At 32.3% G+C, this 17558-nt stretch overlaps 1 protein-coding gene across 1 annotated transcript in view; it reads left to right on the top strand.

The window, feature by feature from the left end:
- Positions 1-17558, top strand: part of LOC114339308 (luciferin 4-monooxygenase) — a 51315-nt gene that overhangs the window by 20492 nt on the left and 13265 nt on the right. Inside the window, exons 2-4 of the mRNA XM_050659244.1 lie at positions 11772-12049; positions 13803-14069; positions 16259-16570. Of these exons, the coding sequence (XP_050515201.1) occupies positions 11772-12049; positions 13803-14069; positions 16259-16570 (857 nt within the window). The remainder of the gene's footprint in view (positions 1-11771; positions 12050-13802; positions 14070-16258; positions 16571-17558) is intronic.

Below are 17558 nucleotides of genomic sequence, written 5' to 3'. Positions count from 1 at the left end.
AAGAATACTAGAGACAAGAATAAAAACACAAATAGAAACAACTATGGAAGACACACAGTGTGGATTCAGGAAGGACAGAAGCACGCAAGACCTAATATTCACATTAAGACAAGTAAGTGAGAAGGTAATCAAGAAAAATAGAGAGATACATATGTGCTTCATTGACCTGGAAAAGGCGTTTGACAGAATCCGAAGAAAGGACGTTTGGAAGACACTAACAGAAAGGGGAGTCGACAGACACATAATAGAAGTAATAAAGGATATGTACAAAAATAATACAAATACAGTAAGAACCAATAACGAGGAATCCAGAGAATTTTCTACAAGTCAAGGCGTCAAACAGGGATGCGTGCTGAGTCCACTGCTATTCTCAGTGGTACTGGATGAAGCGATAAAGAAAGCCAAGAGAAGAATGAGAAAACTAACATTAGGATACTGGCAAATGAAACAGACTCAACTATCGGAGCTACTATTTGCAGACGACATGGTATTGATAGCAGAAAACAGAGAAGACTTACAGAACAATCTTGAAATCCTAGAAGAAGAACTATCAAACATAAATATGAAAATTAATACAGAGAAAACAAAAACAATGATAATTTCAAATACGAGGAAGACACACGCAATAGAATTAGACGGGAAACAACTAGAGCAAGTGGAATATTTTAAATACCTAGGAGTAATAATCGAATCAAATGGTAAACAAGACATGGAAATAAACGAGAGAATGGGACGAACAGGAAGCTTATTTAACACTATGAAAACAACATTTTTTGGGAAAAAAGGGATACCGGAAAAAGTAAAAACGGCAGTCGTTAAATCAGTAGTTAGACCAACAATCATGTATAGCAGCGAGACATGGACATTGACGGGGAGACAAAAATCCAGAGTCAATGCTATGGAAATGAGGTTCCTGAGGAAAATAGCAAACAGAAAAAGGACAGACAAAATACGAAACGAAACAATTAGACAAAACCTAAAACTAGAACCAATCAATGAAAAAATAGTAGAAGGACAACTTAGATGGTTCGGGCACGTGTGTAGAATGTCGAACGAGAGGCTAACAAAACGAGTGTTCGAAACGAGAGTGCAGGGGAAAAACAAAAGAGGGAGACCAAGAGTTATGTGGGTAGATGAAATCAGGAAAGAAGTCGAGAAGAAGGGATTGACATTGGAAAGTGCAAGAAACCTAGCGCAAGATCGGAAAGCATGGAGACTACAATGCCAAACTCAACTCCACCAGCCTTACACCTAAAGGTAGAAAGGCTTAGGACTAAGTAAGTAAGTAAGTAATTACTTTAATCTGCAAATTTTTAATATAAGAGGTTAAAAAGAGATATATTAAATCACGAAAATAATATTTTGATTTTTGATACATTACGTATGCTTTACTTCAGACCCAGACCACGTCTGGGTCTAAAACGAAAGTCAGGACCCAAAGTTGTCAGATAGCCGAGTTACCCGGCTATCTTCCCGGAACACCAGGAAGTAAAATGCTGCTGGACATAGGCCTCCCTCATTTTTGTCCATTGTGCTCTATTTTGAACATTTTACATCCAATTCCTAGACATGTTCTTGAGATCGTCAGTCCAACGAGTAGGTGGTCTTCCTCTACTTCTTTTGTGTAATCTCGGCCTCCACTCAAGTAACCTCTTCGTTCATCTCCCATCACTGATTCGGGCGACGTGTCCGGCCCAGTTCCATTTCAGGGTGGCAATTCGGGAAATTACATCGGTAACTCCTGTTCTTCGTCTTAAGTCTACATTTCTAACTCGGTCACGAAGCGATATAAAGAGCATTGACCTTTCCATTTTCCCCTGGGCTATTTGCAACATTTTAGAAGTTGTAGCTGTCAATGTCAAGGTTTCGGCACCATAAGTCATTACAGGCAACACACATTGGTCAAATGTTTTACGTTTTAAAGAAATTGGTATATCGCTTTTAAAAATGTCTTTGAGTTTACATCAATACTGATGACGAAATGTCCAATACGTGGTGAGAATTGATGATCATTCAAAAATTAAGATTTATGTATTTCAATATTTTTTTTTAAAGTCGTCTGTTTCTGAAATAATTAATTCATTCCCTACTTTTGCATCCTACTGTACATAACATGTAACATGTTTGTATATGTGTATATGTATACATAATGTTTCTGTTAAGATACTTTACTAACAATCTAATCTATTTTTGGGGTAGTTTCCACAACATTGAATTTTATCACCTTTTATCAATTCTTGGTTGATTAACGGCGGACTTGGCGTTTCTGTTTAAGATTGTGAGGTTATCAGGAAGTCAGATATGTTAATGTACTGAACATCACCCTGAACATTACTTAATGAACCATTTACATAATGACAGATAAGTATAAAACATTTGGTAATAATATTTTGTGTGAAAAATCAAAGTTCATTTTTGGGTGTTAACCTTAAGGGGCTATCCTAGTGTAAAAGTACGAAATTCATATACTTTTTGGGAATTTCTAAAATAAAAATTACTGTACCAATTGTTTTTAAAATTTTCACGAGCATTTACTATAAAAAGAAGTACATGTAAAATCATTTTCATAAAAAAATATTGAAAATTAAACGATTTATACGCTATCTACTGGCACCGTGAAAATAAAAACCTAGCTCCACTGCTGCAGTGATTGGACTAATAGAGATTCCGAAACATAAAATTTCAAAGTTACTACTGAAATATAAATTATTTTCTACACTATTAACTAGGGGTTTTTTGATCGGATAAAAGAAACGTCAATTTGGCGGTTTTTGAAACTGAAAATGCTTTAGCTCATTTTTAAAATTTATTTCAACACTTCGTTGTTTTTCCAAATTTTTATATTTTTTAAAAATCCTACTTTGAAATTTTATGTTTCAGGATCTTTATTAGTCCCAATCACTGCGGCAGTGGGGCCATGTTTTTATTTTCATGTTGTCGGTAGATGGCGCATAACTCCTTTTATTTTCAATATTTTTTATGAGAATTGTTCTACATGTACATCTTTTTATAATAAATGCTCGTATAAATTTTCAAAACTATTGGTACAGTACTTTTTATTTTAGAAATTCCCAAAAAAAGTATATGAATTTCGTACTTTTACACTAGGATAGCCCCTTAAAACACCTTAATCGTAAAATTTATAAATAAACGAATTGTCGAAGCTGTCTACTACAATACAAACATTTTTTCAAATTGTTTACATATTTAAAAAAACAGTCAATTGGGATGTCTACTGAATAGTTTTACAAATATTAATAAACATTATTGAAATAGAATTGGTTAGCAATGTAGGCTATTTATTTTAGTCCATTATTTCACGGGTTTTGCTCTAAATTTTAAAGAACCGCTTGGATTGACATGCAATTTGGCATACGCATAGCTTACATGTCAAAGAAAAAAGTGATATTGTGCCGATGTGTGATTTTGTCCTGGGGGTGACTTTCACCCCCTTTTGGGGGTAAAAAAATATAAGTCTAAAATAAGTCCGAAAATGGATAAACTGACTAATTTTAAGTAACTTTTGTTCTATAGAGCTTTTTCGCCAAGTCAACACTTTTCGAGTTATTTGCGAGTGAATATGTTCATTTTCCAACAAAATAACTACATTTTTAGACGGTTTTTCGCAAATAACTCAAAAAGTAAGTATTTTGTCGAAAAACACTATAGCCTGCAAAAAAGTAAAAAAAATGGTTTACGCGTTAGGTCTCTAGATCTTGTAAAACCAGAGTTATAGCCAATGAAAAATATATTCATATTCACCAAATTTCAAATAGAATAATTCGAAGTGAAATATCCAAAAAATTAAGCAATTTTAAAAGAAAACCCATTACAACTTCTTTAAAGTGTTTAAAAAAAGCTTTATTTCTGTTTTTATAAAAAGTTTCTAGCATTAAATTTAAGCAAGTTACGCTCAACATAAAGTTGGTCGCTTTTGTTTTGGCAAAAAAAAAATCGGGAAGACCACCCCCTAATTAGCAACTTAAATGAAATTAATCGTTACCGCTCCACAAATTATTTTACTTATGTTGTGTTTATATGATCTGTAAAAAAAATTTGGTTTTGAAATATAATTTTTTTAAATTTCAATTTTGAAAAATATGCTTTTTTTCAAAATAACTTAAAAATTGTTAGAGATGCCAAAAATCTCGAAAAACAAAAAAAGTCAGCATTGCTTTTCTGAATATCATGTATTTTTTTGCTTTTATGTTAGACAAAAATTGACTGAGATTTGGTGTTTCTAAATTTGCATACATTCGTGATGAGTGACTCGTTCAACCCCTTTTAACTACAGCCCTTCCAAAAATAAGGACTTTGAACTGATGAAACTTACAGATCATAATATAAACAATACATACACGGGTCAAGAAACTTGTGAAGTCGTAACGATTAAGTTCATTTGAGATACTAATTAGGGGGTGATTTTCCCGATTTTTTTTTTTATAAAAAAAAGGGACTAACTTTATTTTGAGCGTAACTTGTTTACTTTTGATGCTAGAAATTTTTTTATAAAACAAAAATGAAGCTTTTTTTAAAAAATTTAAATAAGTTGTAATAAGTTTTCCCCGAAATGTGCTTCATTTTTGGTTATTTAACGTTAAAGTATTCCATGTGGAATTTGACGAATATGAACCTATATTTAATTAGCTATAACTCTGCTTCTACTAGATATAGAAACGTGATATATACACCATTTTTTTAAATTTTGACAGGCTATATTTTTGCTAGGAATATTTTTTCGACAAAGTACGTACTATTTGAGTTATTTGCAAAAACCGTCTAAAAGGGTGGTTATTTTGTTGAAAAAATGAACATATTCACTGGCAAATAACTCGAAAAGTATTGACTTAGTGAAAAAACTCTATAGAACAAAAGTTACTTAAAATTAGTGTGTTTATCAATTTTCGGACTTACTTTGGACGAATATTTTTTCACCCCCAACAGGGGATGAAAAGCACCCCCGGGGCAAAAGCACATCTCGGCACAATATCACTTTTTTCTTTGACTTGTTAGCTACATGTATGCCAAATTTCATGTCAATCCAAGCAGTTCTCTAAAATTTACAGGTTTTGCAGTATTTTACCGTTAAAGAACGGACTATATGTACTTCAGAAAGCAACTACAACTTCAACAGGGTTATATTGTTTCATATGGTTAATGGACCTCTAAATGTAAAAAAATCGCGGAGTGCTACCATTTAAAGGAGTAAGTTTTTGAGAAAGGGGTGAATTAGTCCCTAGGCACAGGATGCATTAGGGTGAGTTCTATGCACTTTTGGTACAAACACATCAACAGAAATTATTCCGGATTAAATATATTATCAAAATATCACATTCTAAAGTAAAATATATTTTTTTTCAAAAATATATTAAAAAAAAAAGCAAAAACAAAACACGAAAGAAAGCAATTCTGTGTTTTGTCCCATAACTCTTTTTCACGGGTATATAGGTATAGGCATTGCTTGTCAGAAAAAAAAATTCATCTTTTCTATTTAAAATGTCGTTGGTAGAAGTCTCTGGGATTTATAGTTTCCGAAATAAGATTTTTCAAAATTCGCTGCTCACTGTATTTTTGGGCCATTTTCCCATTATTTCGCAAACATTGTTCTGTAAATTTTTTCTACGCATTTCTAGGTATATGCAATAATATATTTGGAAGGAAGAGAAGTCAATTATAATTAAAATGATATCTATTGTATAAAGCTTTATGACTACTTTTAAGCAAGTTATGGTTTTTCAAAATTTTATACATTTAACCTTCCGTTACTAACATTCGGTGTGTGAGAGGGACCACGTAGAGTTTTTCTGTAGATGTGTTTGTACCAAAATTGCATAGAACTCACCCTAGTGAACCCTGTGCCCAGGGGCTAATTCACCCCTTTCTCAAAAAAACACCCTTTAAATGGTATCACTCCGCGGTTTTTTCATACTTAGAGGTCGATTGACCATATTATATAAAACAATAAAACCCCGTTAACGTTGTAGTTCCTTGTAGCTCTCTTATTTTGAATATTATTGTTCTTCATCTTTTTGTTTTATATAGGCAGTACTGCCTTTTTTTCTTCAACGGTGTTTTTCATTCTGCCCCTAAGTTTTCATTCGATCTTTTTCTTGGGCGTCCTATACTTCTCCTGCCTAACGGTGACCTGTCCCTGCTATTCTTACTATCCTTGATTCAGACATCCTGCTTATGTGCTCACTCCACTCTTCTTTTCTGTTCTTTACCCAGATATTTATATTGTCTACCCCACATTTTATGCTTCTGATTTTCTCACTTCTTACCCTGTCCTGTCTGTAGTCCTTTTCCGGCAATCCTTCTTAACATCTTCATTTCGTTGGCCTCCAGATGTCTTCGTGTTTTGCTTGTATCTAGTATTGTTTCGGCCGTGTAAGTCATAACTGGCCTAATAATTGACTTATATATTTGGGCCTTTGTTTCCAATCTTAGGTGTTCCAAATTGTGTCGTTTAGGCATCCGGCCGCTCTACTGGCTTTGAACATTATTAATAGCCTAGAGTAAGTATAAGTCTTTTCTATAAAAGTAATTTGCTTAAACAATTTACAACATAGGTACTCGTTAAGAAGTATTTTCTATTGGTTTTTTTTGCTGATTGACGAATATCCTTAAATGAATTTTTTTTATTAGAAAAAGAAGTCGAATCCACAAAAAGGTTATTAGCGACGGAACAAAATATAAATAACAAAATTAAACAACTAAAGATTGTACAAAATGTTTATGGATCTTAGATAATTAACTATATTGCCATAGGAACAGTTTTGACCTAGTGCCTCTGGTAGAGCGTTTGGAATATTGTAGCACTGTGTTTCTTGGTCATAATATTTACTACAACTTATTAAAAAGTGTTCGACTGTTAATCGGACGTTACACTGATCACATATAGGTGGATTATTCTTTGTGAAAAGGTAAGAGTGCGTTAACCTGGTATGTCCTAGACGTAAACGCGCAACCGCAATTTGTTCCCGTCTATTGCACGACGATGAAATCCACTGAGTCACATTATTTTTGATTTTTTTCACCTTAGAATTATTTTGAGATCACTCATTTCGCCACAAACACAACACTTTATTTTTAAAATAAGCTCTTAAGTCACTAGAAACACACTTGTCTATCGGCTCCGAAAAATCACTTAAAATTGCCTCTCGTGCAGTCCTGTCAGCTTCTTTATTTCCTGTTATTCCGACGTGTGAGGGCACCCATACAAATTGGACGCTTCTTCCATGTTCATTAGCTTGGGACAGCTGGTATTTTAGCAACTATTTAAAAGGATGTTTCGGAAAAATATGTTTTAATGAGTTTAGAGAGCTAAAGGAATCTGTTATAATCAGGGCTTTTGTGTTAAGAAGTTTCACAGCACGGTCTACGGCGTAGAGTTCAGCTGAATATGTGCTACATGCTGAGGTTAAACGGAGAAGAAGACTGTTTTCTGAAGGAACGATTGCTATTGCTACACCACGGCTTGCACGACTTGTATCTGTACGGTCTTTGCGGAAACAAGTGAAATGTTTTGAATTGTACAACTGATTGGTCTTTAAGTTTGTCTCCTGTAGACAAATAATACCTGGAGAATATTCAGATAAAAGAAGCTGTAGCATAGGGAGACGATGGAAAAATGCATCAATGTTCCATTGAAGTATCGAGTTGAATGCTGTTATCAGATTCGGGATTAAATGATACTGAACAATTGTCTACAGAAGAGTCACTGTCTAAGTCAGAACTCTCTTTTCCTAAATGAATGTATAGTTTCTATTAAAGTTTTGTAAACTTGGTTTTTGTAGATCTATCATTTGCATATTGATTGCTGCTTTGTAAAAGATGGAGTAAACCAGCCATATCAGTTGTAAATTCTTTAACGACGCCAATAATAGTGTCGGGTGAGCCTTGGACATTATCAATCAGTAAGGATAATTGGTGGTAATTTAAAACGAATGGTGGGGTATGATTATCAATAAAATTTTGAACAATTTCCCGTGTAGATGGAACTTTAGATGAGCGCGGTTTCTTTTTTGGTTTAGAGGATTTGGGTTTTGCAAACAGATTTTGTGATGAAATTGCTGAGTCTGAAGGAGGCGTATCGATCTCACTAATACTAAGGTTTATGGAAGAAATTGCATTTTCGCAAGTGCTATTAGAGTTTTCACTTAGATGCTGTGGCTTTATTACATTTGGAAGTACTGGAGCAGACTCATTGTTCATAGTGACAGAAGCTTGAAGTTTTGTTTGTAAGATTGGTTGAAATGGTTGTTTCAGAAAATTGTGGTGATGTATCAGTTTTATTAGAGTTTTCTGCAGTTGTATCTAATGGAAGAGGTGCTAATAGACTGGAGAATATTGCTTCCGAAGTTTGTGAAAACGGTATTGCCGCTGAATGAGGTTGATTGAAAATATTGGTATGAGTAGGAGTATTAGTAGTTTCTTGGTCATGGAGATTTGTAGCTGTAGGTGATATGGTCGGATTTGATAATGGATAACTTGATGACTGTTGAATGTTTGGTACCTTGTGTAATATACTTCTTGCAGCTGTTTGATTTGGTACTTCATTGTTTGAATAAATATGAGTTGATTCCGTTACTGAACTGTTATTGCATTGGGATGATATATGTCCTGTATTTTTGCAAATAAACCAGGTGAGTGTAGCTTGTGACTAAAATATGCGGTAAGGTATTTGATCGAAATTTATTATAATAGAATCTGGAATTGATGATGTTATAGGGCTTACATAAACTTGCCTCCGACAGTTCAATATGTGACTATATTCGGGAAGAGTCGAGCTAATTTTCAGAAATGTTATTGGGGAAATAAGCTTTAAACCGATATTCTGTAATTCTTCAACTAATACTCGATGAGGAATTGACGGGTAGACACCAGACAAGACTAGTTTCTTGCTGGAGAGACAAGTCTTCGTGCTGTTATAACTTAGCCGAGTACTTCTATAGAGCCATGTTGTGTCATGAAATTATCTACTACGGTTTTGTTTGCCAAATACATGCAGATGCTATTATGAGATAATCTAGATGAAAAAATAATATTTTTTGGGTTGATGATTGTGCGCAACGGAATTAAACATTCCTGCAGTTTAGCATTATCGATACAACTAAATACAATTGCTTGGGTCTTACTCGGAAAAGAATGTGAAGCGGCTGATGCCTAACTGTTTGTGATAGTCGAACGTTGATTTACTGCACTGGTTAGATCGGAAGGTATGTTTACATTGTGTGAAGTCATTTTAAGCTGCGGTGGCGAAAGCTTCACTCCGACTCTGGTAAGTGACAGACCAACGGCATGCTAGCTAACCTCACAAAATGATTGTACGGTGGTGTATATTTCTTATTTGACGTATTCTTTTTACAATAATAAAATAATAATTACGTATAGATGACTTACGTAGTAGTATCTAGCAGATACACACTTTAATTTTAAAAACTATTTAATAAAACCACTTGTTTTTATTAAAAACTAGGAGTACAATATCAGTACAACTTCACCATACCTTGCCAGGGCCAGTCCCTCCCTAAATGAATGTTTGTAGATATTTTCTGTTTTCTGGAGCATTTGGATACTCATTTGATAGTAACAAACGCAATACTTTTTGTAAATCTACTGTTCTCTCTAGACCCTCGATATCGTATTGATCGACTTTTGGTTTCGTTCTGTCTGTTTGTAGTTTATTCCTTTGATCTTTGTGATTTTTAACCATTGTTTGGAAAATTTTAAAGTGGAGAAATTAATCGTCACAATCGAAAATCTTTAACTGTACTTACGTTATAATCATTGATTCTAAACATTACATTCCGTTTTACAATTAAATTAATAATAACTCATTTCAAATTCCTCTTATGTTACCTCCAAAAATATTTGCGAATATTGTCCGGATTCTACATAAAAAGATAATGAAAGTTTGTTCTATAAATGTATGTCAGCAAAAGCTTTTTTCCAAGATAAAAGATGTTGAAAATTTTCTTTCAAAATTAACGATTTATTTATTGCTCTGAAAGCGGTTGAGATATGCAAATAAAATTTGGTGAGATTTAAGAGGTAGATATTGCGCAGATCTTTTGACATACAACTAATAAATTTATGTTCATACTTAACGTGCATAGGGGTAAAGGCCTTGATTAAAAAAAAATGGTACATCACTGTCATATGAGGCGCCATTTTTATGAAAAAATAAAGAGTCAACGCATATTTTTCATTTCACTTATCAAGAACTACCTAGGTATAACAATTACAGTAAACCAGAACAATATAAGAAAGTAACGCTAATAAAATTCTTAAAATAAGCAAAAAAACTACAAGAAATGGTACTTGGAAAAACTACTTGGTTGTAATCTCCATTTTTTAAGGTATTCGCTGAGGATGGATAGGTCATTCGTGAGAGTGATTATTTTAGTTTCTAAAGATTGGTGGCTTGTTGCAAGGGTCCAGTCGTCAACATATCCAAACTTCCGAGACTCGGTTTCAGGCATGTCAGTAATACAGAGGATGAAAAGTAAAGGGGAAAGAATAGAATGCTGTGGAAGCCCATTGTTAAGTTTCATCTGTCTACTTGTCTTCTTTTCAATTATTACCTGGAAAGTTGTGTTTGTCAGCATGTTGTCAATTATGTTATTTATCTTTCTGCAGGGGATAATAAGGGCCAGCTAATATATTAATCTCTGTCTCCAAACAGTATGCTGCTGCGAGATTAAATAGATACAAATAGAAGTCCTTGCCTTAATGCCATTACGAACATCGTGATTTCTAAAAAAAATTACAAACTTAAACCTCTTAAAAGTTAACATGAGTAACACACAAACTGTTGTCTACTTATTGATATTTATTATCAGATTTAGCCATACGGCTTAAACTCCCTCTAAGGGGAAAACTGACTCATTCCAGATACCTACGGTATCAAAAGGATTGAGCTCTGGTGGGACTCTTTCCGTGTTATAGAGCCCTAGGTGACTTGGTATGCAGATGTATCTCAAAAAAATTTTCGTACACATCTGGCCGTTGCGAGTAGTACAGCTTTCTGCATGGTCTTGTAAAGATGTCCATTTAGACCCAGCCTTTTTATGCTTTCGAGGAGGTTTTTCGGAATTGGGACGTATTGATAATATGGGAGATGGTCCGTTTGGAGAATTCCCAGCTTTATAGCTATCTCCTGATGAAGGATTTTTTCCACTGCGTCATGCCGTTCCTTGTATTCAGTTGCAGCAAATGCCTGGCAGCCCCCTGTAAGATGTTGGATGGTTTCTTGGGTTCTGCATCCATATCGGCATTTGTCGTTTTGGACCTGAGGGCCTTTGATGATATATTTCACGTAATTTTTGGTTGGTATAACCTGATCCTGAATGGCCAGTAATGAACCCTCCGTTTCAGGGAACATCTTTCCTGATGTCAACCAATAGTTCGACGCTGTATTGTCGATATAGTCTTGGCTGACCTCATTGGGATGTCGCCCGTGCAGAGGTTTATCTATCCAGGTGCGCATTTTTTCGTCTTTAGTGAGGTGGTTTATGCGCATTTCTGGTTCCCTCAGTTTGATCGGTGTTGTGTCATCTACTGGGCAAATAGCGCGATGTAGGGTAGATGTTTCAGCTTGCATCTGAAAATAAGTTCTTAAATTAGCAATGTGTTTATCTAATTGCTCACCTATATCCATAAGTCCTATTCCTCCTAGATTCCGTGGTAATGTTTTTCCTTTATTGATGTTATATGTTATGTTATAGGTTATATATTATGTTGTCATTAACTGATGTTATTATTTGTAGATTGATTCGCACACCGGTAGAGATCTCACAAGCCAAAAGCTACTGGAGGAGTCATGTCAACTTGCCGAAGCATTGAGAGTCTATGGTTGTACCTCAAACACAGCTATCTGTATAGGAAGCGAGAATAATCTCGAGTTCTTTGTACCCATCATGGCTTCTATTTTTGCAGGCACAATCATGGCACCACTTAATGTAAACTACACAGACCAAGAACTGAAGCACACGTTAAACATAACCAAACCAATATTGGCTTTCTGTTCAAAACGTGTAACACAAAGGTAATCAATTTGTTTATAGAAATTTATCTCAGTAACATCTCTTGACTAATTAAATATTATGTTTGTTCTAACAATCCAATACTGAAATCCAACGAAATATATTACAAATTAAGCTCACTACACCTGTTTACAACAACTATAAATCTGCACGGTCCTACCAATATGATACGAGAGGTATTCGACAGGGAGATACTATGTCGCCTAAGTTGTTCATTACTGTACTTAAACATGCTTTGAAGTCACTGTAATGGGAAAATAAAGGAATAAATATCGATGGTGAGATGCCCATCTACGATTCGCAGATGATATGGTTCTGATTTCAGATGACCTAAAAACTGCCAATAATAATGTTGAACGACTCAGCGATGCAGCACATAAAGTAGGTCTAAATATTAATTACCAAAAGACAAAAATGATGACTACTTTAGTTCCGAGCCATCTTTTATAGGTAGAAGACGTCAAAATTGAAGTTGTTGAGAGCTATATATACCTTGGACATATAGTAAACATTAGCAGACAATCAAACTGCTGAGCTACTAAGAAGAATTACGATGTTTGATTTTACTGGAGCGACCCCCGTTCTTATTATATTTATATTTATATTTATATTTATATTTATATTTATATTTATATTTATATTTATATTTATATTTATATTTATATTTATATTTATATTTATATTTATATTTATATTTATATTTATATTTATATTTATATTTATATTTATATTTATATTTATATTTATATTTATATTATATTTATATTTATATTTATATTTATATTTATATTTATATTTATATTTATATTTATATTTATATTTATATTTATATTTATATTTATATTTATATTTATATTTATATTTATATTTATATTTATATTTATATTTATATTTATATTTATATTTATATTTATATTTATATTTATATTTATATTTATATTTATATTTATATTTATATTTATATTTATATTTATATTTATATTTATATTTATATTTATATTTATATTTATATTTATATTTATATTTATATTTATATTTGTATTTATATTTATATTTATATTTATATTTATATTTATATTTATATTTATATTTATATTTATATTTATATTTATATTTATATTTATATTTATATTTATATTTATATTTATATTTATATTTATATTTATATTTATATTTATATCTATATCTATATTTATATTTATATTTATATTTACATTTATATTTATATTTATATTTATATTTACATTTAAATTTATATTTATATTTATATTTATATTTATATTTATATTTATATTTATATTTATATTTATATTTATATTTATATTTATATTTATATTTATATTTATATTTATATTTATATTTATATTTATATTTATATTTATATTTACATTTATATTTATATTTATATTTATATTTATATTTATATTTATATTTATATTTATATTTATATTTATATTTATATTTATATTTATATTTATATTTATATTTATATTTATATTTATATTTATATTTATATTTATATTTTGTTTCATATTTTTATTTTGTTTCAAAGAAAAAAACTTATAAATTAAAATTTTGTTTTAACTAAATTTTTGAAGTTTAAATTATCTAAGATAATCTCCATTTTAGTAGATACATGTAGAAATTATAGCATGGAATTGCTATCCTTGACATGGTTTGTGCCTTGAATGGTCACCACAAGAACTTTTTCCATAACTGACGTTTACTAGGAATATACAAATATTTTTCTTTTAGGTACTTAACGCTGCAACGGGAGATGAAATTTATCGAGAAAATTATCGTTATAGACAGTGAAGAAGAAATCGAAGGAACTGAAACTATGAAATCATTTATAAATCGACTTCTTCAAGGAAGGATAGTCTCTCCCCAAAAGTTTATTCCATTCGATGGTGACCCAAAGGAAAACGTAGCCTTTGTGTTATGTTCTTCTGGTACTACTGGCCTTCCTAAAGGAGTAATGTTAACACACTTTAATGTAGTTACACGATTATTACAGTCTAGGTAAGAAGATATAATAAGTAGAAGATTTCTATTATAATTACATATTATAAAGAAATTTAGTTAAAGCATCTTGGCAACTATTGGCCATTGACACTGGTACAAAATTTTTACAACATGTTTACATACAATTACAATTTGTTTGTATACAAACTAGGATACAAGCTATATCTTATAATAATTACACTAAGTAATAAAGGTGACAGTCTTTTAGAAAACAAATGATGGCACTGTATGTACATGTTTGTAGAACCGAGTAGGTCACTTAAATTGTGTTGAAAGTTTTAGTAGCCTCTTTGAGCTCTGTAGTGGACACATTCTAGTAATATGTCCTGGGCTCTTAAGGGAACATCACAATGTTCACAGCGAGGACAATTTCCAGAGGATATCAGATATACATGAGTAAGACGAGTGTAACCTCTTCCGAGCCTTCTGATAATAATGCTGTCTTTTCTGCTGATTTTGGGCATGGTGATGGAGGTAACAGTTGGTTGGATTGTGCGTAGTTTTCTATTTTACATGTTCCATTGTGTTTAATACGTTGATCTTGACACTAGCCTCTAGATCTTGGTAAATTTGTATGTTGTCCAGATTTCCCAGCGTTGTAATTTTTATTATTACCAACATGCGATGGGATCCAGATGATGGTTATTGAAATACCATTTTTGAATGCTCTTGGCAGATACTGCGGATGCGTTGTACAATGGGATGTATGGAGTACCTTTATATTTTTGATTGAACCAATCGCAGCGAGAGAATCGGTGCATGTAGCTAATTATTTCTCATTAGCAATGGGCGACTGTAATGCCTTAAGTATTTGGTACAGTTCAGCTGTGTTTATACTGCATCCGGGAAAAATTCGATATAATGCAACTGTTGTATTTGAGATGCTGGCGGTACAACCGACGGCCTGTTCTTCTTTGGAAGCATCTGTGTAAAGAATTTTGTCATAGTGCTGTGTATGTGTGGGTCACTGAAATTTTTACCAATATAGTACTGGGCGTTTCTTCTTTTTTAAATCGATTTAAGCTGGTAACGGCAGTAGGTGACTTTTTGGTCCACGGGGAAATACTGGACGTAGTAACAGGAGTTGTGAGTGTTATTTCTGTACCTGTTAGCCAAGTTTTTTAAATTAGTGAGAAAGAATGTGAGCGAGGGTGATTATTATCAAGAAAATGGTGGGGAATATTAATTAATTTAATTACTGGATTTTTCGGATTAGCGCAGATACTCTAGAGAAGTAAGACAGTATTAAACGTTACCGTCTTATAAAAGTGGGGATTCTGAAGATTCGATATAAAGACTTTTAGAAGGACTTAATTTAAAGGATCTAAGGCTAATGAGTAAAGAAGTATTGTGAATTGTATTCAGGCTTTTAAGCCGAGTGTCGGACGCTGATATGTAGAGGATGCTTCCGTAATCCAACCTAGAGCGGATCAAGGTTCTGTAAATTCTTTAGACAACTTCCACTTCTGTATCCCATTGGTGATGAGTTAGAGTTTTTAAGATGTTGGTTCTATTTAGGCAGTATCTTGTGTTTTGTAGCTGATCTCTCCATGTAAGTCTTTGTCGAATTTTATTCCTAATAATTTATGTTTATCAACCACTTGAAGGGGAGATCAATTTGGGTGAAGTAGAGGAGGGAGAGTGTGATATCTTCTAGTAAAATGTATGACTTTGGATTTTGCAGGAAAAATTGTTTTTCTAAAAATTATTGCTATACTATTAGTTGGTCGTATAGCAATTTTATCTTATCCACTCTGTGGTTCAGTGGTAACAAATACTACTTTTGGATCCTACTTGAAGCCTATGATAAAGTCTATGATCCCTCTACAAGAGTAGGTAATTTTTTTTTATTAAAAATTAATAAATACAAATAATTTCTATCCTTTTGGGATCGGTACTCACCTGAGGGACCAGAAGATGTTCGGATACAATTAGCGTCTCTTTGTAAAGACACTGAAGTCGACTTTACTAAGTACAAAGCCATTTAATCAACACACACACTACACTACACTATAATCTGATTGCGAAATCAACTGTACCATGCCAATGGACTTAGTTAGGGAGGCATTTAAGCTAAATAAAAAAATATTTTTGTGCATCCTTCTTATATTTACTCACGAAATTTTGCGCCTACGCTCTTAATCTATTAACAAGTTTAACAAATTATTAATCCATATAATTTTCAGGTATCCAGATTATTTATCACATCATTCCATAGTGCTCGGACTAATGCCCTTCTTTCACTCATACGGATTATTTTTCGGCCTCACGTCATTCTTTAACAGACATCTCACAATTATGATGGACAAATTTGAGGAAGACTCGTTTCTGAAAGCACTTCAGGACTACAAAGTATCAGTTGTAAGGCTGGCTCCACCCTTAGCGATTTTCTTGGCAAAAAGTCCCAAAGTAAGCAAATACGACTTATCCTCTGTCGCAGAAATATTCTCAGCGGGAGCTCCTTTGAGTGGAAAGACAGAAGTTAAACTTAAACAGAGGTAAGGAAAACTATCTTAATTAAGATTTAATTCAGTCTCTTTAAATTAAAAGTCGTAAATGAATAATATTTTAAAAATAATATTTTAATAAAATGAAATTTTGATTCTCGGACAAGTAAAAATTTTTAATTAAAAAAATAAAAGAAGAGTGAGAAATTAAATGAAAGAGTGATATTAAATACATGTATTTTAATAGATTTGGGACTATAATATTGTTTTTACTTCATTTAGCTACAGGGTGGGTCATTAGTGTGACAAAGTACAATTACCCGTTTGGTGTAAGAGATACGAAAAAAAGTTATTCAGGTAAAAGTTGCGGCACAAATAGTACCATAATTTAAAGATATTTTTAAATATACCGGGGCGTCCGTATTGACAGGGTGACACAAAATTATGTTCTGTTAAATAGAACACCCTATATATTTTTACATTTTTGGAATCTCCTCAATCTTTACTTTCTTAAAATATAAAGTTTTGTAGTATTAATAGTTTAAAAGATAATTGCCTTTTTTTGATCATTTCGAAGCAAAATCTACACCGTGTAGAATTGTAGTGATTTGACATTAAATTTTCTATTTATATTCAAAAGATTTTTTAAATATTAACAGTATAGCGAAATGTTTAATTTTAGTATACAGGGTGGGTCGAAACTCGGAATGAGTATTTTCTGAGTTTTCTTAAATGGAACACCCTGTATTTTAGTATTGTAGTAAAATAATATTTTATGGTACTTTTTTTTTCTTAAGCATTCCCTATACCTAAGTGCTTTAATTTGTAAGTTATTCGTGATTCCATAAGCCAAACATTAATTGCAACAAAAATTACGTGAAATTTTATTAGGTAGCTGTGAAAATATCCAAACAAAAATAATTTTTTTTAAATACATAATAATTTAGCCTGATCCATAATTTATTAATATTAGATGAGATAATCAAATACCTTCGTAGTAATATTAATCAAACCAACAAAATTCTCCCTAGTTGGCTAT

Source organism: Diabrotica virgifera, chromosome 8, assembly GCF_917563875.1.
Source record: "Diabrotica virgifera virgifera chromosome 8, PGI_DIABVI_V3a".
In the NCBI taxonomy this organism is placed as follows: Eukaryota; Metazoa; Arthropoda; class Insecta; order Coleoptera; family Chrysomelidae; genus Diabrotica; species Diabrotica virgifera.
This window is presented reverse-complemented; position numbering and strand designations above follow the sequence as displayed.